This window comes from Miniopterus natalensis, chromosome 9 (assembly GCF_054644295.1).
Source record: "Miniopterus natalensis isolate mMinNat1 chromosome 9, mMinNat1.hap1, whole genome shotgun sequence".
In the NCBI taxonomy this organism is placed as follows: domain Eukaryota; kingdom Metazoa; phylum Chordata; class Mammalia; order Chiroptera; family Miniopteridae; genus Miniopterus; species Miniopterus natalensis.
This window is the reverse complement of record NC_142089.1, coordinates 40,093,607-40,121,139: the sequence shown is the minus strand read 5'-3', so window position 1 is coordinate 40,121,139 and position 27,533 is coordinate 40,093,607. Positions and strand designations below refer to the sequence as shown.

General features: G+C 38.5%; 1 protein-coding gene across 4 annotated transcripts in view; it reads right to left on the bottom strand.

Annotated features, from left to right (window-relative positions):
* Positions 1–12,308: 12,308 nt before the first annotated feature.
* LEPR (leptin receptor) overlaps positions 12,309–27,533 on the bottom strand; it is a 65,857-nt gene continuing 50,632 nt past the window's right edge. For 3 of the 4 annotated variants that reach the window (XM_016208295.2, XM_016208312.2, XM_016208304.2), the window contains 3 exons: positions 26,290–26,395; positions 25,334–25,409; positions 17,146–17,241 (listed from right to left, as the gene is read on the bottom strand). In XM_016208295.2, the coding sequence (XP_016063781.2) occupies positions 17,224–17,241; positions 25,334–25,409; positions 26,290–26,395 (200 nt within the window). In that variant the 3' untranslated portion in view covers positions 17,146–17,223. Of the gene's footprint in view, positions 14,145–17,145; positions 17,242–25,333; positions 25,410–26,289; positions 26,396–27,533 lie in introns of those variants that run through there. The other variant, XM_016208321.2, reaches the window with a different exon arrangement.

Below are 27,533 nucleotides of genomic sequence, written 5' to 3'. Positions count from 1 at the left end.
GGAAATATCAGGGGAACACTATGTACAGTATATGATTGTCTAACCACTATGCTGTACACCTGAAACTAATACAAAATAATGTTAAATGTAAACTATAATTGAAAAAATTAAAATATTATGAAATAATAATTTAAAAAAAAAAGGAGAGAAAGAAGAGTCTTCCTAAGAGGCTAGCAAAGAGTGGCCAGAGAGGTGGGGAGAGAGGAGGGACCATGAGAGCAGAACATTGCAGAAGCCAAGATGATATAAGGTTTAAAGAAAAGAGAAGTTGTCAGAATCAAATGCTGCCAAATGATGAAATAAAATAAGATCTGCGGCAAGGAGTCTGTTTCCTACTGAAATGCCTTCACGGACTGTCCTTTGCCTACAGAGACATTCATAAGCATGTCATGGTCTGCTCCGGGGAGGACACATTCATTATTTTAGAGAAGATATTCAATACCTGGACTTGCTTCACAAATGCAGGAGCCAAGGGGAACCTGGCAGTCATCCGGAAAATGAGAACTGCAGGAAGCCTACCACACGTCTCCTTGGGATGGGGGACCTGAGGGAAAAGACGGAGCTTCCACAACTGAAGAGCTTGGAGAAGTTCCAAGTGCCTGGGTTTCAGACTTCTGGGAGGAAGCCTTGGAAAGCTGGTGCCCAGGGCGCTGCGGAAGGAGAGGGACCCAGCAGAGACCTGTGTTGACTATCAGGGATGTTAAGGCCTCTGGTGAAGGGCATGGCATAGCTGGGTCACTGATTGACAAACAAACTGCCCCCCCCCCCCCCCCCAGCTGCTGCTGGCCACCAAGAGGCACAGAAAGGCTGGAGCGGAGCCAGCTGCCTGTGACTCCTGAGAAACAGACAGGAACAGGACAACGGGGGCGGGGGGGGGTGTTCAGCTTTCTCCCCCTCACTTCCTGGACTCTTTCTAGTGCCTCCCAAGGGAGAACCCCAAGGGGACAGCGGCTGACAAAAAAGTCCAGGAAATGCCACTTGCAAAGTCCCAGGCCCAGTATCACAGATTACATATAAAAGTGTGTTTATTGCTGAGAGATAACAAATTTTTTAAAACCAGCCCGTGTGCCACCTTAGCTCCTGTATAATCTGCACCCACAAAATGATGTACTTGAGCTGCTAAGTCAGCTTCACCATTTGCCAGCCGTGCAAACGAGAGCAAGTTCTGTGCCTCTAAGTTTCTATTGCCTCTTTCATAAAATGAGAATTTAATGGTACATGTCTCCTAGCGCACTACATGCACAATCCTGAAAAATCTCATGTTCTACAAAAGCACACACTAAAACTAAAAGGACCGAGGGGGGAAATAAAATTGGGCCCATCTCTCCAAAGCTGTGAAACATTGCGGCCAGAGCACTAGTAAGAACAACGGTTGGCATCTCAGGATACAGCTCAAGATGATCCAGGCAGGGCATTCGGCATAGTTGAAGGCTACTTCGGGGGATATTTTAAAAGCATAAAAGTATGGAGTGGAGATGCTATGATGTAGGAGCTAAGAAAATGCGGGTAGAAGCAGAGCTCTAAGCCAGGGGCCTGCCGTGGATGTAGACAGAGAGGGATGGGTTCCTGCCCTGAGCCAGGAGCCCGTGCAAGGCTGGGCTACCCGGCAGGAGCCCCGGGGCAGGCTCTCATTTTTAATTATTTAAAATACAGCGGTAAGGGCCTCAGTCTTAAACATAGTAGGACTGAGCGCTTTCTTGTTTCCTGTTGGAAGTTCTAATTTTACTTCTGCTCTTCCAACTCCCCTTGCCTAGGGGGGAAAAAAGTGTTTGAACCAACCCAAATTCCTTGCACAGAAATCATTTCCCATTTTCCAATCATATATGAGTTACCTGGAGTTATATTACAGCAGAACAAACTCTACCAATATCATAGCGCTTTGTGAAAAGTGAAAAGGAAAGCCCACGGAAGGTGCTGAGTAGAATACCAGGCCTCTAGGAAGATATTAGCGTTATTGCTGTTGTCCGGATGCAGCCAGCATCATCTTTAACTCCTTTCTCTTAAGCTCCAGTTCGTAGTAGCAACTGCCACATCTTGCAATTCTGGGCCTCTGCGTGGCCCTTGCCTCTGTTTAAAATGTTCGCCAATCCCCCAGCCCGTATCCCCACCCCCCTAATCTGCCCCGGCCTGATAATCTCTGGCCCAGACTGCGGGCAGCTCCCCAGAGCACTCCCTGTGCTGCCGGCTGTTTCTCCAAGACCTGGCGCTGCTGGAGGGCAAGCGCTGTGTCCCGCTCGTCTCTACAGCCTCAGCGTTGATCATAGTGCCCGGAGCCTAACAGTCAAATTTGGCTGCTGACTAGGTCACGAGGAGGAGAGTAGTAGGCCACAGCCTGGGACGGGATTGTGGAGGGGCTTCTATGCCCAACTTTGGAATTCAGGTTTATTTGATCAATACGGGTAATTTATGGATGTTTTTGGCAGGACAGTCACAACTGGCCCTCAGATGGATGAAAGCAGCATCTAAGTCAGAGGGGCTGAAAAAGGCAGCCTGAAAGCAAGAAACCTTGAGAGGCTGGTGCTGTGGGGTGAGCAGAGGCGATGGGCTGAAGCAGTGAAACCGCAGCGGGAGGGGGAGGAGGTGGACACAGCATCGCCAGGACTAGGCGGTGTTTAAATGCTGGGAAGAGAGAAAAGTAGCTCCCAGATTTTATGCTGAGGTTTCTGGAAAGGTGATGGCCCTGTCTTCAGAAAGGGGAGGGTGAGAAGAAATAGTTTATTGGGCATAGGGAGACGGTGGGTTTGATTTCACTCATGTTGTGTTTCACTTGCTATCGGGGGAGCCTGCAGTTTAGCTCCTCTCAGCTCAAGTTAACCGTATGGGTGAATAAGTCTTAAATTTTGAATTCACAAACCTCTCCAGTGACAAATAAGTCCTTGTGGTCCCTTCCCTCTCCCCTTCGACTTCATACTGAAGGAATAATATCTGTTTCTAGGCACTTGCTTGTGAACATTTCAAGTAGCAATGAAAAGAGAGATTGGAGTGAGGATGGGACAATTACTGTGGGACAGAGCTGGGGACAGAGGTGGTGGCAGGAGATGATGGGCGAAGCAGGAATGAAAACAGGTGGGGACTCGAGGCCAGTGCCAGGTCTCTGGACCCCAGCACCAGCAGCATGCCATCCAGCCAGGTTAGTGATGGCATTCGAGAAAACGATTACTGTCCACTGCCTGCAAACTGCTGATGTGAGTGAGCTGCAACAATGAAATGGAGCTGCCCCTTTCTGCCTTTGCGTCTCCTGCCCAGGAGACCCACATCCATCCTACACACAACAAAAAACGTCCCAGGTACACAAGTCTCTGATGAAGAAACTTTTTTTTAAGTTAAAAATATTACACCACTAATAAATGTTCATTATAAATGTTGGGGGGGAGGGGGGACCTAGAACATGCAGTAAGATAAAACAAGCTCATCAGATCAAAGTACTATTGATATTTGGTGTTCTTTCAGAAATTTTATAGTCTTTGTATATGTGTGTGTATATATAATGTATTCACACATTATTTCTTAATGTTTTTCCCAAATTTCAGGTGGAAAAATAATGGGCAGTGGGTAGTTTCCAGTCCACTGCACAGTTTGGAGTCTGAGTCGCCTGCTGACCTCAACAACCCACCTAGCTGGAGCCCCGGCATAGCCAGGTCAGCTGCCTGCAGACCCTCTCGTGGTTCACAAACCCCAAATGAAGGCGCTCTGTCTCGCGTAAGTCTGACGCTGATTTTTTAGCCAGAAAGTCCTAAATGCCAGCCAGAAGGCCCCAAATCTTTGGGACTATGCCAGGCTCTATATGTACTCCAACTGAGAGGACTGCAGGGGCCAAGCATTTCCTGGGGGAACCTCAGGTGAAAGAAGAAAGAACTTCTATTTGGAAAATGCCTACTATGCCCTAGTCAGCACTGCTGGGCCCTGCTGAGAACCATGTATCTCCTTTATATCGAAGTTCCGGGACTGAGGGGAGAGGCCTCCGCCTGCATCCTGCTTGAAGGCTGGAACTTCAGACTTTGGGGCAGAGGTCCTTCACTCAGAACTTTTCAGAGATGCCTGGAAAAACAAACAAACAAACAAACAAACAAACAAACAAACAAACAAACGAGCCAAGGGTCTCAAAACAAGCTCCTGGAGAACAACTGCAGGTCGTGGAGCTTCCTTCTGCCTTCCCACGGATGACCAGCAGGTGGCAGAAGAGCACAACTCAAATCAGGAGGCCGCCGGCGGACTCTGGAAAAGAGTTTGAAACCATGGTGATTTTGTGGAACAGTACTGCTCCAACTGACCAGCCCGCGGTTGTTCTCTAACCCTTCATGTTACCTTATATATTACAGAAAAAGAATATTGGTGTCCGCATCTTTGCATGGACACGTGTTTTCATTTCTCTGCGTGTAAAGGCTGGATCATACCTGAGGTGTATGCATAACACTAAGAACATTCAAGCAACCTTGTAAGTGTGTCATAAACCTCACGTGGGTAAAATGTATAATTCTTTTATATATTACTGGGATGATTTACTAAAATTTTATTAGGAATTATGGAATATTGTTCTGTAGTTTTCTTTAATTATAATGCCTTTTGCCTGATTTTGGCATCAGGGGAAGGCTGGTCTCATTAAATGAGTTAATCAGTGAAATACTGAGGAAGAACAGGGATGAGGGACTTACACGTTCAGATATCAAGATTTATGATAAAGCTACAGTCATTAAACAATATAGATATTGACACAAGAGAAGCCCAAAAGGCCAATAGAATAGAATAATGTCCGGATACAGACTATACATATATGGCTAGGGCAAAGTAACACTACAATTCAGTGGGGAAAATAGTTCTGCTTGATACATGGACCTGGATCCATTGAAACACTGGGGAGAAAGCAGAAAGAGATGGTAGTAGGCAGAATATTAAGATGGTCTGCCATGGTCACCGCTTCCTGGTATCCATGCCTTTGTAAGTTCCCATCCCCTTGAGTGTTGGCAGAGCCAGTAACTTACTTTTAATCAATAGAATATGGCCAGGGTGAATGGGTTTTCAAGATGTAATTCAGGTCTCTAAGCAGTTGACTTTAAATTAATCAAAAGGCAGATTATCTTAGCTGGGCCTAATCAAATGAGCCCTTTATAATAGGATTTGGGGGTAAGCAACCCAGAGAAGCATTATGTAGCATTATAGCCTTCTCGCCCTTGCTGGCTTTGAGGAAACAAGCAGCCATGAATTCTGCAGCTGCAAGGAAATAAATTCTGCTAATAATCATATGAGTTTAGAAAAGGACCTTGAACCACAGATGTCTGAGACCCCAGCCCAGTTAACACCTTGACTGCAGCTTTGTAAGAGCCTGCATGAAGGACCCAGCTAATCCATTCCAAGACTGATAAGCTATGGAAACTATGAGATAATAAAATGTGTTGTTTTAAGTTACTAAATTTATGTGAAATGTTGCACAGTAATAAAAAACAAATACAGATATATCCTTAACTCATACCATACCAAAAAACAAAACAAAAACCTAATTCTAGATGGGTTGTAAAAATAAACAGAAGAATATATTTGTAATCCTAAACTAGGTCAAAATTTCTTAAACAGGACTCAAAAATGCTAACGATAGAGAAAAATCATCAAATTATACTATAATTCAATTAGGCATTCCACTTATCAAACGATTTCATTAGGGTATCCAGCCAGGCATGGCTCAGCTGTTGAGCATTGACTTAGGATCCAGGAGAGAGTGGTTCGATTCCCGGTCAGGGCACGTGCCCGGGTTGCAGGCTCGATCCCCAGCAGGGGGTGTGCAGGAGGCAGCGGATTAATGACTCTCATCATTGATGTTTCTCTCTCTCTCTTCCTCTCCCTTCCTCTCTCTGAAATCAATAAAGATACATTTAAAAAAAAAAAAGATTTCATTAGGAGAGTAGAAAAACAAGCCACAAAGTGGTGGTATATGTTTGCAATTTCTGTATCTAACAAAGGATTCATATAAAGCATTTTAATAAGTCAATTGAAAACAAAAGCAAACCAAGTAGGAAAAAAAATAGGCAAAAAACTTAATTACATACTTTTAAAAAGTGGATATGTGAATGACCAAAACATGTATGAAAAGATACTTAACCTCGTTTCTCATCAGAGAAATGCAAAATGATGCTCCACCATAAAATGCCTGAAATACAATTTCCATCATCCAGTGAGATTTCATGGAAACCTGGCCTAGAATGGTGATGGGGGTGAACTGTGGGTAGGTTTAGGAGACACTCGGGGTGTAGAAGCACTAGGACATGGTGATACATTGGGTGTGATAAGTAAGAGAGATGGTGGAGTCAAATTCTCTGGCCAAAGGGTTTAAAGGCCCTTCGGCAGAAAGCTAAGCATCTGGCCACCTTGGGGATTTAAGAGAAGTCTGGCACAGTGTCACTAAGTATTTATTCATTACAGATTCAAAAATTTTCCCCTGACAGCCTTCCCATGAAATTATAGTGCCTTCAAGTACCAGGCTTTAAGGCCGTAGACAAAATATCTGCTAAAGAAATTTTCATAAATTCCTCAGCTTTGATTTGCTGTACTCTGTGTCTCACCATAGAGAGAGATACAGACACAGAGATCTTGCTTTAAATATATATATATATTTTTCTTCATCACATATCCCAGCGTGTTGTCAATAGTCTATGAAATTGCTCGCAGTTTCACTTGTCGACGCCTCTGCCTCCACCTACATGAAGCTGCCGACAGTTCCATCAGCTTCATCCCCATGAAGCTCCTTTCCCAGAGGTTGAGCTCCCTCTGCGGCTGCAGCGGGCCTGCTTCCAAGGCAGCTGCCGGACAGCTCTGGAAGTTAAGGCCCGCGCAGCAGGAGAACCCCGAGTGTGGAGTCAAAAAGAGAAAATACCATTGGGAGTGGAAAATGCCCCCTTTTGTCTTTACTGTTAAGGTTTGTAAACTCGGTAAAGAGAAATATCGGTAAAAGAAACACGTTCTTAGAAATTTGGAGTTGAAAGACACCTCCGAAATTAAGTAAAGCAAGCTTCTCATTTAACAGCTACGAAAATTAAAGATCTGAGTACATAAGTTATCCCTCAATTAAGAAGAGCTAAGATGACAGGTAAAAAAGAATTATAAGAAATCAATAACACTGTAATAACCCAATAGAAAATTAGGGACAGGAATATGAAGGCAGAGAAAAGTTAATGGCTTATAAACATAAAAATATGCTCAACTTCATTCACTGAGTTAAAATTAAAATGCCAAAAGGTACTTCGGAAAATTTGAGTTAGTTTCTTACACTTGCAACCAAGAGTCCCGACAAGTATATTTGCAAAAGTAGGCAAAGACATAGCTATGTATGAGAATGCTCCCTTCAGTATTACCCATAATAGTAAAAGACTGGAAATAACTTAAATGTTCACCATTTGTGACTTGTTTACATAAATCACTGTACTTGTGATACAATGGTATACAATGCAACCATTAAAGTTAATGAACTAGGTATATTTAAGTTTATAGGGAAATATCACCCGGATATATGAAGGGGAAGGGGTAGTTTTATAACAGCAAACAGAATACAGTCCCAACGATGTAAATTTCTAAAATGGCATGTGTATGACAATCACAGAGATTATTTGGGGGAACAGGCACTAAGGGTTGGGAATAAAAGACTTACACTTTTTATTTCATACTTCTCTGTGCTGTTTGAAATTTTTCCTTTGTGTGTTTGTTTTATTTACATTTTAAAATTAAAAAGCCAGAAAGAGAACATATTTAAATACTAGCCCAAATAGTGGCTACAAACTTACATTGCTAGAAACCTAAGTGACATAATAAATGTCCACAAACTACTGTAAATCAAGATTTCTTAAGGAGCTAAAAAGCTCTTGATGTTTAAAATGAGTTATTTTTCATCTCAAGTACTTATAATTCCAGCAAGAATTTGGGGTGGGGCAATGGTATTCGAGAGAGTAACAGAAAAGGGAGATAACTTGGATCTAAAATGTTTTCAAATCCCTTCCAAAGGTAAGGCATTGTGTAAGAATTTGAAGGCACGAAGCCTAACAATAAATAAAAACTTTATCGTAGCTATTTACATAAAGTACAAGGGTTACTTTTTTATATTTTCAAATATTTGCTGAAAGTAGTACTCATACAATAGATAAAATAATCCTAAAAGAACTTAAGTTGATAATAATTCTATTTGGGCTTCCATTTCTTAAAATTCTGACATTGTTTATAATTCATATTTATAAAAAAATTTAAGTAAGTCATAGCTTATACTTTATGACTTTAGAAACACAAGAATTGGGATAATGAAATTTTATTGAACAATTAATGATGCATTTCTCTGCACTTACGCTTATAGCATTTATTAACATACCGGTTGTGACTAAGAGAACATGTTAACTGAATGCCAAATACTTAGTGATAAGTTTTAAAAGTATAATATCTACAATATAAGTATTTCACTGCAAAAATTAACATCTTCCAAATTTTTCTGTTTCAGGTTTTTTGAGTGAACATGTTATTTAAAATATCCTGTCAAATATTCTCACAAAATTGAATTTAATGCCATACATCTTAAGCATAATTAATTTTGAAATATAGACATCAGCAGCTTTTCATTGAGTTTATTGGGGTGACATTGGTTAATAAAATTATATAGGTTTCAGGTAATCAATTCTATAATACATCATTTGTATATTGAGACATCAGCAGCTTTTCAAAATAAATATGGACTGATAAACTTTGAATAAAAAATAATTTGGTCAATATAAACACCCCTGGAAACCACTTAATGCTCAAATACATGTAACAATATCTCAGTTCCAATACAGACTTTTGTATTCAAAGTTGCTCTTTGAATTAGGTTGTGATTAGGTGGAGTGCTTTGTTTTAAACTAGTTGTTAAGGGAAGAATAAAACTACTGACTTATCTAGTTTCCTTTTATCAACAGTTCCTCACGTTGTTTTTGGTAACTGTGTCTAAGTTTTTTATCAAATGCAACTTCTTTTCACCATAGTAGAGAGGCCCATTTTTATTTTGTGTTTTAAAATTTGAGAATGTTTTCTCAATAATGGATACTTTAGAAGAGTTTGTAACTATCAAGACGGCATTTGAAAGATGAAAAGTAGAACAAATTTCTTGTAAACACTATAGGAAAGGATTTGGAGAGAAGTCCCGTTCATGCCCATCCAGGTGGCAGGTGGTGGCAGTGGGTCCTGATGCGTTCAGCACCCTGGCCAAGCCCACCGGAGCCCCCAGACGCGGCTCTCACGGCCTAACCTGGGTACCGTGCCAGCCAGAGCAGCTTTGGAATCTGCTATCAATTTGTGGAGGCAATTTGTCTTTCCTCAGCTTTTGAGAAGTAAAGATGGATATTTCTAAGGGAATATGACCATATGTTTGCTATCTGGAAGGAGGAAATTGGTTTTATTGGGAAGGCCTGAGAAGAGGCAGAAGAATGTCATGCTGAGGGTCATAAAACTTTATTCCAGGTCTAGGACCACACATTGGTTTAGGAATCTCACCCATGTCCTTTCACTACTTGAAACTAGGTTTAAAAATAGTATCTTTTCCAATTCTTATCAATATATATCTCATCTCAAAATTGGTGCATAGGGCTCAAGAGGAGGCCCCTACTCTTACTAAGTATTCCTTGATTTTTTTTTTCCATCTCTGTTCTTGGGGGTTTTAATCTAGGAAATCTACAATCTTATTAACCTTGAAAAATGATTTGTCTTCAAACGGTTAGAATTTCACATTTCTAGAAACTGAATAGTATTTTGTGTTGCAATTTAAGGCCTTTAAATACAATGTTCAAAATTCCTGATTTATCTTAAATTTAAAAGTCCAAACTCGTATTTCAGCTCTTCTCTCCCTTAAAATTTTTTTAGAGAGTCTCTGGGAAAGAAATGGAGAATATCTGGCCATCCTGAAGGATAAAAGATTCTAAACTTTACCTACATTTTAATGAAAATCCACTACTTATTGGCACATAATTTTCATAAAGGCCCAACAATATACAGTAATATATATAGTGAAATGAACTTTCAAAAGTGAAAATCAGAGTCCTAGCACATTGACAATAAATACGATCTAAATCTAATATATACCAATAGGCCAAACTGTACCACTTCAGCCCTCTCCATTAAAGAAAGTCCCTTGTAATTTCAATATTTTTGAAACTTGTTTTTGGAACCGAAGCTGCACCAGGATGGTACCAACAATCTGGGGTTAAGGTGCTGTCACTAAATTTCTTTAATTCAGTTCTGTAGCACTCCAGTGGTCCTGGGACTTCTGAACTCACTACTGTGTCCACACAGTGTGGTGAAACCTTGGGCTGGTTGAAAAGCATCTATCAGTTTCTCTTCCATGCTGTCCTGAGTCCCAGACCACAGGTGAATGTTGTGTATCAGCGGACATGCTCAATGTTTAGTCTCTAATTATATGAAAACTGGGGCAAAATGTAATTTTCTATCTTTTCTATACTCTATCTTCAATTAAATGTCTGTATTCTATGAGCAATATTAAAAATCGTCAATTTTACCAAAACTTCCATATATATGTAAAATGTTCTCCTTCTGAACCTGTAAACCACTTAAAAAATCAGTGAAAAAGTATTTTTTCTCAACTTACATTCATATAGAACCAAGGCTTTCCTACCACACTGATTGTTCAGTGCGCTGATATGGGTCTCCATCTTTCTCTTGTAAGAGGGTCATCAGTTGAATACGTGAGATCCTGAAACATCTCAACAATACTTACGCCACGAAACAGCTTTATGGATTGCTAAGAGGCAAACGATCATGAAATATGAAAAGATACCTAGAGCTGGAATCTGAGATACTTTTTTAAACTATTGAATGTATTTTAACTCTCAAATCTTTATTCACATTTTATTTTTAAAATTTTTTATTATTGACAGTATTACAGATGTCTCCCATTTCCCACCCCTTTGCCCCCTCCACAGCCCCAGCCCAACCCCAGGCCTTCACTGCACTATTTTCTGTGTCCTTGGGCTATACATACAGGCATATAAATTCTTCGGTTAATCTCTTCCTGCCCGCCTTCCCTCTGAGTTCCGTCAGTCTGTTCCATGCATCCATGTCTCTGGACCTATTCTGTTCATCAGTTTATTTTGTTCATTAGATTCCACATATAAGTGAGATCATGTGATACTTGTCTTTCTCTGACTGGCTTATTTTGCTTAGCATAATCATCTCCAGTTCCCTCCATGCTGTCGCAAAGGGTGAGAGATCTTTCTTTTTTACAGCTGCGTAGTACTCCATGGCATAAATGTCCCACAGCTTTTTCATCCACTTATCTACTGATGGGCACTTGGGCTGTTTCCAGATCTTAGCTATTAAAATAATGCTGCTCTTGCCCAGCTGGGCGTGGCTCAGCGGTTGAGCATCGACCTGGGATCCAGGCGATCGGGGTTCGATTCCCGGTCAGGTCAGGGCACATGCCCAGGTTGCGGGCTCGATCAATGACTCTCTCATCATTGATGTTTCTATCTCTCTCTCCCTCTCCTTTCCTCTCTCTGAAATCAATAAAGATATATTAAAAATATATATAAAAAAAATAACAAAATAACAATGCTGCTCTGAACACAGGGGTGCATATATTCTTTCTGGCTGGTTTTTCGGGATTCTTAGGATATATTCCTAGAAGTGGGATTGTTGGGTCAAACGGCACCTGAGATCTTTGTCATTGTTTAGAACTCATTTCATACGGCTACACCCGGAATAGAGAGGGCATGTAGGACTTTATTCGGGGTAACAGTTAAATCAGCAAATCGTCTCAGTCTAAGTATGAAAGCGATGATGTTTAACAACCTATGGTCACATTTTTGAGAACTAAAGTATTTTTTTTTTTATGATGCTGATAATCTTCAAATTCTTACTGCCTTTGAACATCTATCTGTGCAAATTCTTAATTTAACTTGCTGCCCAATATGCTGTCTTTCAATTTTCTTGCCATACCAAAAGCTGAAATAAGCAATAAACTTTAAAGTCTTTAAAGACAAAGACAGTATCTGTGTAACTCTCAATTTTCATTTGACATTATATTTCTACCTAATATATTTTATTTGACACATCAGCTTTTGTATTTTGTTTTGTTGTTGATTTTTTAATGGAAGTCAATACAAGGTATAGGTTAAAAACACAATCACTAGCATTGAAAAGCTCTGAGTTTAAACTGAATTCCAGCTCCATCTTCCACTAACCGCGGGACCTTGGCAAATTACTTAATCTCCTCCTCTTTACAAGGAGTGTAGCCCCGTTTTGGGGCTTGATCCCCAGCAGGGGGAGGGCAGGAGGCAGCCAATCAATGACTCTCTCTCTCTCCCTTCCTCTCTCAGAAATCAAAAAAAACATTTTTAAAAAATTGAAAGGAGTGTAATAGTACATGTCTCATATAATTATTTTAATAATTAATCGAGTTAAAGTATGGAAAGGGTTAGCACAGTGGTTGGTTACAGAGAGAGAATGTTCAGGAAGGGAGAAAAAAATAGCGTACATGCAAGTGGGAAAGGGGAAGACAAGGATCCAGAGTGACGTTCAGCAACATCGAGCGACCTAACGGAAGCAGAAAGTGAGCGTTTCAACACCGTACAGAGAAAAGTGAAGACAGGCATGTTTCAAAAGTGCTTGTGTTGTCCTCAAAATACTGGTGTGGGTATTGCCATTATAGTAAGTTGGTTTCCTTCTACGGTACACATCTTAGGTTTTATACATAACACCGGCTGACCTGTCAGGCTTCACCCGCGTGTCCCCGAGGCCCGGGCTAAGGCCTCTGTTTCTCTGCAACACTTAGTGGAGTGCTTAACACAGAGGAAGTGCTCAAGGCAGGCTGGTTAAATTGAAAAGTCCTTAAACCACACAGCCTAGTGGCACAAAATTCAGACACATCACACATTTCAAAAATGCACAATGACGCCTATTAGGTGTGTTTGTACACGCATGCATATAAATTAGGGTAAAACAAAGACGGCTCACGGCAGAACTACCACATCCCTGAAACAACAGGCACGTCTCACAAGTGTTAGTGTGAAGTCTTCTTTCAGATGTAGGTATGATCCAGGGGCTTAGCTCTTTCTACACAGGTCTAATGTTCACGGAAGATATTCGTTGGCTTTATTTTCAGCTAGAAACAGGCCACTGGAGGCTGCCGGGCTCCCGAAGGCCCTCTCCCGTTACTCGTCTGTATGGCTGAGCGAGGACAGACAGGTACCATTCGTTCTGAAACAATCCCTTTCAAATTTGACTCCGACAGTTTTCTTTCCTCTCCCATATCCACGACTATAGGGGAATATATTACACGTTTTAGGTTTCACTGTAACATAACTTGAGCTGTTTCTTGATTGAAATTAGACAGTTAGGTCGCACATCTTGTTTTCTGTTATCTTCTGAGTCTGGGTGGAACAAGTCTGAAACTGAGGCATGTAGGACACAAAAGCCTTCTGGCCAGAAGATCCTAAGTTGAAATTATTTTCTACAAGGTGTGAGCAACTGTCCTGGAGGATTCGGATGTCAGTGAATAAACAGTGGGCCGGGTATGGACACAGCACCCTTGGCTCGTCAGTCAGAAACACACTACTCTCCTTTTTCATCGATGTGACCCCTAAATAGTAGATGGATTTTTCATCATTAGTTTCTTCAGAGAAATTTCCCTCGAGGTTCAGAAGTGTATCCAATTCTTCCGAGAATGTAAGGTGTGGTGGAATGATACCGGGATGCTGATCTGGTAACATGAAAAGTGCCTGTGTCTCTGCCCCCCAGGAGCTCTCAGGGAAGGGGCCCTGGGGCGGAGGGCTCCGGCCCGGGCTGTGCAGGGGCCCTGGCGCCTCGGCGGCGCCCGGCTTCGCGTCGCAGAGCAGGGAGGCGTATCGGACGGGGGCCTGCGCCCTGCCCTCGCCCTGGCCCCCCCGGGCCGCCTCGGGGCTCCCCCCAGAGTCGCCGGCCCTGCCGCGCTGGTCACTCAGACCCACAGAGGCCTTTTCAGGGTCTGGAGTTGTCAAAAGCAGAGGAACCATAGTTGCCGGTGCCTTCCCGTCCTTATTTTCCCACGACGTATCCACCCTGATATCTTCCGAAATGGTTTCAGGCTCCAGAAGAAGAGGGCCAGACGTCACCGACTCTGTGTGCTTGATAAAAAGATGCTCAAACGTTTCTGGCTAAAAGAAAAGACACATTTTAATGTTCAATTGTATTCCTTTTTTTTTTTTTGCTTTTTTTTGCTTCACTATGACATGCTTACAGAAATGGAAGTGTGAGAAGTTAATGCTAAAGGACATAAGTCAACCAAAATTTAACTAGTTTGGGACTAAACCATACATCAAAAATCATAAAGGAAAAGCAGTGATGTTTAAAAGAAGAACGAGCCCTTCTATTTCTGTGACCGTGGGCAAGTACACTCATCTCTCGGCCTTTCATCTCAGTTTCCTCATCTGTGAAAACATGTCCAATACTTACTTCATGGCATTGTGGTGGGCAATAAGTTAAACAGTGTCTGGAAGCGCTTAGCTCTCAATAAAGATTGATTTTTGTAATTAGAAACTGCCATCTTCTGAAGAAGTCCTAACATTTAACAGCAAATTAGATTTCCACAAACTGAAAATTTAAACCTCAACTAAAAAAAATTGAAATAAAATCAAAGGAGCAAAAAACTTACCCCAAAGACAGTAAAAATATCTACTCCGTGACATAAGATATGGTGTGAAGGTAAAATATCTGTGACTGCTAAGAGCTTATCTGCCTTACATCATACTGAGAATCTGTTTAAAACGATCAGAAAATAAGAACTTAGAATACCTATTTGTTGAAAACAAAGAAGGTGAAAAAGATGATCGCAGGCTTCTCAACGACTATTCCTTATAACTAACTTTATATGAGAATACATACTATGGGGTGTGTGAAATGAAGACAAAGACACAAAACAAATGCATATCATATTTTTATAAGAATGGTGGTTACAGCACAAGAAAAAATCCTCCCAACCATCAACACATCAAGAATATGTGTGCGAAAAAGCACAACTCATACAACGTGAACATATTGAAACAATAAATGCAAAAAATACTGTGGACACATCACATTGAAAAATTAACACAACCAAATGAGGTGCTATAGAAAATGTGTTCAGTTTGTATATCATACATATAATTGAACTTTTGAATGTTACAATTTTTAAACCAATAAAATGAATTCAGGTTTATTGCCTGAATTCATAATGGCAAATCTATTCCATATGAAAACATAATTCATTTAGCAACGTTTTGAACTCTTAAGTGAAATGTATTGGTGATTATAACCATAAAAGAATAAATATACAAACACTAATATAATAATGGAATAGAGTTATATAGATATTAAAATACTGCATAATGACGAATATCATGTGAACATAACCTTTTCCATTATTCTATAAACATTATATATGAAGAGAAACTGTTTCTGTGCCTATTTTCTTTGTGACAGAAATCTATACATGGATTTATGATTTCCTTCAAATATTTGCTTGCTCACTTTGTGTTTTTTCTTAAGGTCACTACTATATATGTATTGAATTTCTTAACATTTAAAATAACCTAGAAATTAAGATCGCCAAATAAAGGAACTACATACTATCAGTGTGAAAAAAAACAACACATAATTAGCCCATAGTGTGCAATCAAAGTCACATATGTTCTTCAAATGGCATGTCTGGCATATTTCATGCCCTCTAAAACTTCATAATTGGTAACTAATTATTGACATCAAATACTCTACATGTCTTCAAATGCATTCATTTAAGATGGAAGACTTCACTAATAATTAATTAGAAATCATATACTCATATTATTGAAGTATATTATATAAAGGGGTCACAAACCTTTATTAAACATATGCTCATTAAAAATCATTTAAATTACTATATGCATATAAACTTTTGAGATTTTCTAACAGTCTGGGAACATATTAAATATAGGGTGTCCCAAAAAAATGTATACACACATTTTGAATAATTATAAAGGCAGTGCTTATTAAAATACATTTCATTTTTCATTTAGCAGCTATCAGCTGTTAAAATGTGTATACATTTTTGGGGACACCCTGTATGTGTTTAGCAGGTAGGAAATAAAGAATGTCTTTTCTTAATTTCACACTTACATTTTACATTCCAATGACATTTATTTAAAGTCAAGGAAGGAAAAAAAGGATGCAGTTCTGATTTTTAGGGTTTTTTGTTTTTGTTTTTTGCATTCAAATAAAACTACAAATGAAATCTAAATGCAAGTGATCCATGTATAGCCTAACTGAATACTTTTTTGGTTCATCAAGCAGAGACTTTGGTTTATTCTGAATGTGAGCAACAGCACAGTTACTATGCTAAGCTCCTACAAACAGCAGGTGATCTTTTTCAGGAGAAATGTCCTGTCTTCGCAGTAAAATTTGTCAAAGCTCTAGAGTCTTCCTTCTTGCATCACTGTGCACTCCCCTGCCTGCCAAAAGCTTTGGGAGGTTCAGTGTAAATAAATTAAATTCAGGCAAAATTTCACAAGAAGGCTGAACTGGAAGCTAATGTGTTTTCTGGTTGATCTGACCTAGATATATGTCAGGTCATGCTGATACGAACTGTAACTTCCAGAGGCCTGCGACCTGCACAAACTCTAACTTCTGGCTTTCTCTGAAATGAAATGGAAGTTAGCACTTGACCATTTTTGAGGCTATTGAAAATGGAAATTCCCAGGTTGTCCACATTGATGTGTCTATAAAAGAATACAAAGTGGAAAATTTTGGACATAAAAGTATTAACTAAGTACTTTTACTGCACCTATAATTAGAGTCAGTGTATTTGCAAAACTGCATGTCAGAAGCTGCTGTTGCCATCTACTTACAGAATTGTTTACTCTATATTCAATGATATCTAGTAGATATGTAGTAAGAGCAAGTTACAATTTTTTAATGTTTCATGACCAAATGATAAATCAAAAGCCAGATATCATGAATATTGCTTTTCAAACTTCAGATGATATGAAAAGTAATCATACATCCAAACTGAACTGGACTCAGACTTTTATCTTGATCCCAAATTTACCCATCTCTTTTTAGTTCTAAATCAACATAATCCATCATAGGTTAGTTCTCAATAGTTCAACCAAATTTTATTTTTAGATTTTCTCCCCTTCTTCAAAATGTAAAAATCTTCTAATACTCTATAGAATGTTGGACAGTTGATACATTGGGTTCATCTGTAGTGATCATGATTAGACTTCAAAGAATGTCCGTATTCTGTTTAAATAAAATAAAACAAAATAAGAAAGAAAAATAAAAAAATTACTCAGAAAACAAAATATAAAAGAATTCAAACCATTTTCTGTCAGGCACGGGCTCTAGACTATAAATTCTTGTGTGACAGTGCAGTACTACGTCTTTTTAGAAAAGGGTACAATTTTGAACTAAGGCGGCTTCTCCCACTTTCTTAATGCGTGCCTTCATCTCACACTCTGTGGACAGTCTTAATTACCCCAGAAAAGGAAAACAATAGTGGAATAATAAAGTAAAAGGAGAGAAAAACACAGAACTGGAAAAATAAAAAGGGTGCAGGAACAACAGCAACATTAGAGAGTTTGGAACAAGAAAAAGTAAAAGGGTAGAGCAGTGGAAACAAAAATTAAAAAAATTAAGAGAAGGGCTGAAATAGTGAAAAACAGAATCACAGAATCATTATCATAATTTTTTTAATCTAGAAAAAAGATCTAAGAAATCACCTGTACAACTATTCAAATACATATATAACTATATACAACTATTCAACTATATATACAGGTAGGTACAACTAACTATTCCACTAAATACATAGCAGCTATATACACCTGTTCAACAATATACAGAGCTATATATAATGATTCAACTACAGATCCTGCTATATACAACTACTCAAGTATATCTATAGCTATATACAACTACTTAAGTGAATATAGAACAGCAATATACGATTCAACCATATATACAGCTATATACAACTATTCAACTATATATGCAGCTACATACATCTATTCAACTAAATATACAGCAGCTATGTACAACTATTCAACTATTATATAACTACATGGACTATTCAATCACATGTACAGCTATGTACAACTATTCAACCATATATAAAGTTATATACAACTATCTGACTCTATATACAACTATATACATCTATTCAACTATATATACAGCTATTCAACTTAATATACAGTAGCTATATACAACTATCCAACTACATGTAAAACTATATACAACTATTCCCCTCCCCCAAAGAGAAAGAAATCATCTAGTTCACGTCTCTCCTTTCTGACACAAAACAACTGAGGCTTGAAGTTACACAGCTAATTAGAGCAGAGTGAGGTCCCTAAGTTAGTGTTTTCCAGTCCAACAATCTTTCTACAGCACAGTGGAAGATGAAATGATATCCCAAACACAAACAGTCAGGAGATCATGTTCTTGGTTTTGCTTTTTTTACTTGCTGGGACAGACTTGAGCTGATTAATTCATACTCTCTTCGAGATCCTTATAACCTAAGGGCACATGCACAAATATTAAGAACAAGAAACTAAACCAAACTGAAGTCATATTTTAGGGAACTGGCATATATATACACTACTAAGCCCAGTAATGTGTACTTCTAAACAGAACTTCTAACTTAAAACTGCACCAGCTCTCCCACACTTGTGAAAGGCAATGCTATCAGTGTCAGGATGCCTGCCTCAGGTCTGTGAGGATGGTGCTCGTCCACGGGTGGCTGAGCTTCTCTGGAGGCCTGGAGCAGGCTAAGGAATCTAAAATAGTCTCCAAACCACAAGGAGAAATTCATTTTGTTTTAGCTTTAACACTCCTAAAGATTGTTAAGTAGAGTACACTCTTAAGAAATTTGACATAAATGTAGACAACAAATGAGCGAAGTTAGATTTAAAAATACAGGTGATTTGGAATTAGAGAAATAAAATCACAGATTAGGCAAAAATGCTAAAGAAAAGGGCAAAAAATGGTTAAAGTCTTTTAACCACTGTGAAATTTGAATTAGAAGAAAAGCAAGGCTACTGAGTGACTACAATACATTTTCCTACAATATAAATTCGACCTTTCTCTAATATTCTGATTTTTTAAAATTATATATTGAATTTATTGTGATGACATTGGTTAATAAAATTATATAGGTTTCAAAGATACAATTCTATAATACATAATCTGTATATTGCATTGTGTTTGAAGACTGATTTTTAAAAATATGTTTTTAAAGATTTTTAGAGAGAAGAAAACCATCAATGTGAGAGAGAAACCTTGATCAGCTGTCTCCCACAGGCACTCCTTACCAGGGATCAAGCCCACAACCTGGGCGTGTGCCCTGATCAGGAATTGAACCAGCGACCTACCGTGCATGGGATGACACTCTGAGTCACACTGGCCAGGGCTTAAGATTCTGATTTTTAAAGTATTAAGAAAGAAGTAATCTCATTCAAGATGGAAGACTGAGCATATATGTCCCTCTCTCATCTTTGTAGAGACTCGGTTGGAATGAAAATACATGAGTAAATCAAATACAAACCTACAACAAAAAAAGATAATCTGAAAAGGCTAAGAAGGGAGAATGAGATTTTGAATTCATGTTTTACTGATTTCAGAGAGAGGAAGGGAGAGGGAGAGGGAGACAGAAACATCCATGAGAGAGTCATGGATCAGCAGCCTCCTGCACGGCCCCCACCAGAGATTGAGCCGGCAGCCCGGGATGTGCCCTGACGGGGGTCGAACCCTGACCTCCTGGTTCATATGGCCACACTCACCCACTGAGCCACACTGGCCAGGCTTGAATTCATTTTTTAAAAATGGAAAATGACTGAATGAGTGTAGACCAAAGAGGATGAGCAGAGGAAGCTGCAGGCCGGGGCACCTGCAGAGCGGCGGTCGCTGGGGGGAAGCCGGTCGCCCTGCTGAACAGAGGGCACAGCGGCGAGGAAGCGGCGGGGACAGGGGAGGGAGAGCGGGGCGGCCCCGAAGCTGCACGGAGTGGGCCCTGCGCTCCGCTGCTGCCCCCGAAGGGCCCTGGCGTCAGGACTACCCTCCACCCCAAGCTGGGGTTGTGTTCTAAAAAATAACTAAGGAGCTATCTGGGGGAAACCAAGCAGCCCTGGGGATCTCTCCTCCCGTCTACCCACCGGGACAACAGTCCCTGTCTCTATGTCTCGGCTCCCAGGCAGCCGCCTACCGCTTCATCCTTAAACGTGAAAGGAAAACAAAAGATTACTGCTAGGTATTTGGGGAAAGTCTGAGATAAAGAAAAGGAAGGCCAAGAAAAAAACAAGGGAAAAACATGATTCTAGTAAAAACAGAGAATTCAGAAAATAGAAGAAAAGAGAATTTTGAAAACAAACAATGTTCCTTTCATTGGTATTTCAAATAAGATTTATTAAAACATTGCATGCATAAAACCAGAACAGAACATTCTTTAAAAGAATACTTGGAAATTTACAAATATAACAGAAAATAAAGTTCAACAGAAACACTGGAAGAATAGGTTATGGCAAGGTCTCAAATGTAAAACAAAAACACAAAGAACAGAAAAGAGACAATAAAATATAGATCTATGCAGTGAATGCAAAATCCAATGAATGCAGACTCCAGAAAGAGAGAATCAAAGAAACAAGAGAAGAAATTATCAAAGAAATAACATAATTTCTTAGAGTTGACTGGCGACAGGATTGAAAGTATCTTTAAATAATGACCAAGTTAAAATGAAAAAGAACCTCCCTATAAAGTAGAGCACAGGGAATATAGTCAAAATGGTGTAATAACTATGCATGGTGCCAGGAGGGCACTGGGAATATCAGGGGGATCACCTTGTAAAGTATATGATTGTCTAACCACTACGCTGTACACCTGAAACTAATACAGAATGATACTGAATATAAACTGTATTTAAAAAATAGAATTGAAAAAATGAACCTCCCTAGACCCATCACTGAAATTTTTGTTTTCTTTTATTTTAGAACTGAATATACCACAGTTTGCCTATCTACTCATCATTTGAGGGACACTTGGGTTGTTTCCATATTTTGGGTATTATAAATGATAAATAATGCTGCTATGAACATTCATATACAAGTGTCCGTGTGTGTATATATGATTCATTTTTACTGGATATATATGTAGGAGTGGAATTGTTGGGTCCTATGGTAATTGAGTGCTTATCTATTGAACTGTCAGACTATTTTACAAAAGGGCTGCACTATTTTACATCCCCACAGGCAGTGTGTAAAGGTTCCAATTTCTCCACATTCTCACCAATACTTTTTTTTTTTCTTATAGCCACCTTAGCTAATGTAAAGTGGTATCTTGTGTTTTGGTTTTATTTTACCTAAAGGCCATTGATGTTGAGCATATTTCCATTTGCTTATTGGCCACTTGGAAAAATGTCTATTCAGGCTTGTTGCCCATTTTTTATTCCTTTAAAATATACATAACATAAAATTTACCCTTTGAACTATATTTAAGTGGCACTAAGTAAATTAAGCAATTAATTGCTAATATGGAATTGATGGCAAGAGTATCAGTTTGAGTCAGACGAATCTGTGTTTGCACTGAGTTTTTTACATGTACAGCTGGATAGATCAATACAAGCTCAGAACCACCCTGAGCCTCAGTTTTATCATCAGAAAATATAACGCAATTAGGCCTATGAGAGAATTAAATAAAATAATGTGAATACAAAAGCATAGAGCAGTTAGTAAATTTACCTTGTGCTCTTAGGTAATATAACATGATTTACATTGTATTATTTTTCCTTAAAAAGTAAATTTTAGTTATTTAGGAGATTAAAGCAGTGAGATTTTTAAAAGTTACTAAATTCTAGGAGATTTTAATCATTAGTAGAATCTTTGAAATTACATTCCTTTCCACTCTTCAAATATTCCTGCTATATTCCAAAAACTGATTTATTCCTAATTGTGTTCTCTGGGTTAAGCCCTAGTAATAAACTAAACATCTTCAGGGCTAGTGTTGCCTAAAGAATAACTTATAATATTATGAAATTAAATATTTGCAGAGGTTAAAAAAATCCATCTTACAAATAAGGGCATTCACACCCACTGTAGGTATTTCAAAAATTCTTCATAGTTCTTTAATGTATTAGAACCTGAAAACAACTGGTGCTATTTCAGTCTAATTACATGAATGTCTGTCAGATGATCTGTATGGCCTCAGGATCACCTTCAGGGAGTGTATGTGAAACAGTGGGGTAGCACGTCGTCTATCAACATTCACTGGTCCAACCTACATCCACTGAGTGGTTCCTTGGTGTCAGGTATTTTCTGGAAAGATCATTTGGCTCAGGTTCAAACTGCATTTTGCTGAGCTGGCCCTAATCATTTCCCCGCCCTGGTAAACACTTAGGAACCATTATCATGTGGTTCATATGGGAGATTTCAGAGCTTAACATGTTGAAGAGAAAGTGTTTTATCTTCTTTTAAAGCAGGAAATCCCTATTAAATAAGCTTAAGGCAAAAAAAACCCCAAAAAACGGATAAACCCCGAAACCAGGGGTGGGGAACGTCCGGCCCATGGGCTGGATACGGCCCATGAATCATTTGGTCTGGCCCTGCCAAGGCAACCACAGGCGGAACTCGAAATTCAATAAATCTAGGAGCTTTTTTCATAGCTAATTTTTAAGTTGATAGTTTTGTATGGCCCGTGAATGATGTTATAAATATCCAAATGGTCCTTAGCAGAAAAAAGGTTCCCCACCCGTTTTAAAGAGACAGTAAGATGGTTATTCCCTGTATTAATATATACCTATATAGTGAAGCTTTTCAAGTTTCATTTAGATATTTAGATATTTTTGACAAAAAACTCTCATTAAAAAAACCACACTCACATTTAAGAATTTTCTCCTCCTTCCTCTGTCTCCTATTCGCCTATTTCCAGGTTTTGAATTGTGCCTATTTTCCCTGGCTTTGCATCTGCAGGCGGCCCTGCCTGGGCTCTCCCCGTCCACCACAAGATCTAGTTAATGGCCATTCATCTTCCAGGCGTTAGCGCAAATGTTGCTTTCCCAGCACTATTTACAATGTCCAAGATGTGGAAACGACCTAAGCGTCCATCCTCAGATGAACGGATAAAGAAGGTGTGGCATATATACAACAAATTATCATTCAGCCTTTAAAATAGGAGGGAATCCTGCCATTTGTGGCAGCATGGATGGAACCTGAGGGCACTGTGCGGAGTAAAGGAAGTCAGACAGAGAAACACAAATACTGCGTGATCTCACTTATATGGGGAATCTAAGAACAACAACAAAACTCAGGAAGAAAAGGATCAGATTTATAGAGGCTGGGGAGAAGCAGAATTGGAGGAAGGTGATCAAAGGCACAAACTTCCACCTATAAGATAAATAAGCACTAGGGATGCAGTGTACAGCAGGTTAACACTGCTGTATGATATATATAAAAGTTGTTAAGAGAATAAATCTTAAAAGCACCACAAGAAAAAATATATTTTTTCTTTTTTTTTATGTCCACATGAGATGACAGATATTAACTAAATTTACTGAAGTAATTATTTCATAATATATGTAAGTCAAATCATTATGATATACACCTTAAACTTATACAGTACTGTATGTCAATTATATCTCAATAAAACTGGAGGGGGGAATGTTTTACTGTCTTTATCTGCTCATCCCCACCCCACACACTAAGCTCTTAGCATACTGGGTTTCTTTCTTTCACAACATGTAGTTTAAAATTATAATATTATTTCCATTGTAAGCTGGTTAGTGATTATCTTCCCACTAGACTGTACACACCAGGAGTTTCTGTTTTTCTGAGCATTATAGCCTCAGGGCCTGGCACAGTGACTGGCATAAAGTATCAATAAATGGTCTCTGGATAAATTAAATGGATTAATGAATGAATTTTAAAACAAACTATTTTAGAGAGAATAAAGAAGTTCTTTCCATTCTGCTTTCAAAGCAGCCACTCCTCTATGACATGCAAAATAATAACTAATATTTATTGAAACTTTACTATGTTGTATGTACCATCTTCTTTAATCCCCAAACAACCCTATGAGGTAAGTTCTATTTACTTTATTTTACAGGAAAGGAAACAGAGACACTGAGCACTGAAGTAAAATCTTAATGAATGTAAGAGTATGTGTCTCAGGGGTTTGCACATAAATGAATGGACACCATTAGAATAAATTATTAGCTACTCTTTAATGAAATCCTACTTTACTATCTTGCATATAGCAGGAGGAGTCCAGCAAACATCTGTAATGGGTAAAACACAGCCCTTGAACTCAGAGCGCTCGTCACAATAAATCAAACAATAAAATGTCCTGAACGATATTTGTTAAAGGGAAGTTTGGAAAAAGAAGGGCCCAGAGCAGGGTCTTCGTTGGTGTGGAGGAGTGTGTAGAGGTAGAAGTAAATAATAAAGGCATGACTGAGACCCAGGGACAGAAAAAATTGGATATAAAAGTTGGTAACAGATTGTAGAGAGAATCTGTTGATTACTAGCTTAGAAGGACTGCACTTTACCTTGGAGCTAAAGGGAACCACTGAAGACTTTTAAGTGATGAATGATGAAAATGCCATTACTGAGGCGCATAACAACGTCCGTATGATTATGGTTTGAACATCATGTAGATATTCTGACATGAAAACGAAATCCCTATTTTCTCAGTTTTACGGGTGGAACACCAATCTTTCTTCAAGGGAAATTCTGAGAGTTAATAAAATATCCACTTACCTCTGGGGCTTTCTGAGAAATTCTACTATAGATATAGGTACAAATAATTTTATTATAGGAACTAATTCCTTCATTAAGTACTTGAGCTTGGAAAGAACTATTTGCATAAGTATAAGTTTACTTATTATAATTGCATTTTTCAAATTGCAGTGTTTAAGGACAGGATTATTTATATAGTTTTTGAATTGATTTAAATAATTATGGAGATAATTATAGGTATTAAAAATACTTATTCTAGCCCTTTGCCTAAGGACAATCAATTTATACCAAAAAAGTGTATCCAAATATCTGTTCTCCATCAGATTTGATCCTTAACATTCTAACATTAGTTTTATTACACAGAACTACGACACAGAAAAAGATATATATTAACTTCCATATGAAAAACTACCTATTGAGTTTTGTATCCCCCAGTTCCAAATCCTTATATCCTGCTACTCTTGAAAACATATAGTACAGTAAACAGACTCATATTAAAATGAATTGAATAAAAAAGAACTTTTAAACCTTAAAAATGTTTAAAGCTCTAGAAGGCATATGACATCTAAAATGCAATCTTATATATTTTGGGTTAAGAAAATTGAAAAAAGGACCTTTTGAAAATTCAGTCCTTGTGCCCAGGAACAATTCTTGGGGTTTGGAACATCATCCCAAAACAGCTTCTTCATTCTACAAAGGACAATCACAGGGCATTAGAATCAGAGAGGAACATTTCTATCAAAAATGCTAACAACGAATGTATCAACTAGGAATTGATCCCCCAGCGCTATGCCTCAAGAGGGTCAGATTCATTTTCAGATGCTACCACATGAAGATTTCCACCAATGAGCAGTCTAGAACAAAAATAATAATATTATTATTTTTAATAATAAAAATAGCCAACACTCATTGAAAACTGTGTGCCAGGCACTCTGCATAGGTTATTCTCAGAAAAAATAAAATATTAAAAATGGTCATCAAGTGAGTTTCAGAAACAATTCTACTCGATACGGCCCCATCAGCTCACTTGACTGAAAGGTAAATTCTGATTCTAAAATTGATTCTCCCTTTTTTTTTGCCAGAAGACAAAAGTTTCTGCAGAAATTCATTCTGTGAAATACTCATTGGTCCAGATCTCTCAGCACAGAGCCACACGGCACCCACAGGGCCACGAGAAAGTCAAGGCCATTTGCCAAAGCAGACTGGCTAGAGCCAGCAGTGCTGATTTTGAGCAGAGTGCTTACTCATTATAAGTGAACTGACTGCTCCAGGGAAATTTTCACCACTCAAAGTCCTCAACCCAAATTGCACAACTCTGAGAGCCATTTTGCCACCTCCAACAACATACAGCCTAAGATTTCCTAGAATAGGCTTGTTATTTCCTGCATGTATTTACCCAGAAAAATTTATTTCTTCCATGAGATTTATGTTGTGCTAGAAAAACAGATTTAGCTATCTGAAAACAGGCCTTTTGTTTTTATGCCATCTTAGTCGTACAAAAAAATATTTGGGATATAATATTTCTTATTTGTATTTTAAATCAAGGTTTAAATATGCTGAAGGTTCATACCTTTGATGTAATATTAGCAATGCTCCAAGCAGCAAGGTTAATGAGGATATAATTATTGGCACAATTACATATAGACCTGCATCAGTCTGGTGTTTTTCAATATCATCTGAAAAGAAATGCAAGTCACACAATTCAGAAGCCTGAGGGAAAAATTACTTTCTGTATCAAAAATTATAATAGACTTTTTCCTAATTTCATCCTAAATCTGTGTTACCTCTAAAATATAAAAATAAAAAAGAAGGAGATAAAAGTATAGTTATGATCCCACTAATAAAATAATTACTGTGTTCAGAATTATGCTTATTATAATTTAGCAAAATACTTTTTTCAGAATTAGTTGTCAATTCTCTCCCTCTGATCAGTTTTCTATTATATGAGTTAAAGTGCCATTTAAAGTTGTTATGATGACTTTCTGTCCCCGCATCTGCTTCTAAAGAAGCCAATCTACAGCACTAGCCAACCTCTAGCTTGTTCACTCCAGACACACTGACTTCTTTGCGGTTTCTTGAATCACCAAGCATGCTCATTCACCAGTACCAAGCACTGCTTTGTACTTGCTGTCTTTTTGCTGAAATGCTCTTCCCCTTTGTATTTGCAGGGCTCTACTCAAATATCATCTGCCCAAAGAAAAAGACCAATTTTGGCCATTCTAACTACACCACCACATTTTAAGTCTGTCCTTTCATCTTACTTTTATTTTGCTTCATGACACTCCTTCTATCTGACATTATACATGACTTTTTGTCTGCCACTCCTGCTGGTGCGCTGGCGGCTAAGCTCCATGGGGCAGAGAATGATGTTCCCTGTCCAATCCGCAGTGCCTAGAAGAGTGCTCAATCCATATTTGTTCAATAATACAGAAGTGAGTTTTTTCAATTATTTTAATTCTAAAACCAGGTAAAATATTTCTCTCTTGAACCTTCATGATTGGTGTGCTTGGATTTGAAGACAATTCAAAAAGTAATAATAAAATGGGCATATGCCAAATATGGGAAGATGAATCGGAAATATGAGAGGCCCTGTCTATGACAATCTCTCCAGTCTTATTTTCAGAGGAAAAAATATTTCCTTTAGAAGACTAATTAAAATTTATGGACTCACAAGTATATGCCCCCTAACATATTCTTTGGGGAAGGCGCATTTATATACATTATATAAAAGTGTACAGAAAATTAATATATTTCTAATTAGTCTTTATGAAGATGTATTTTATTGTATAGCTGTGTATTTCCCTTTATTTTGTT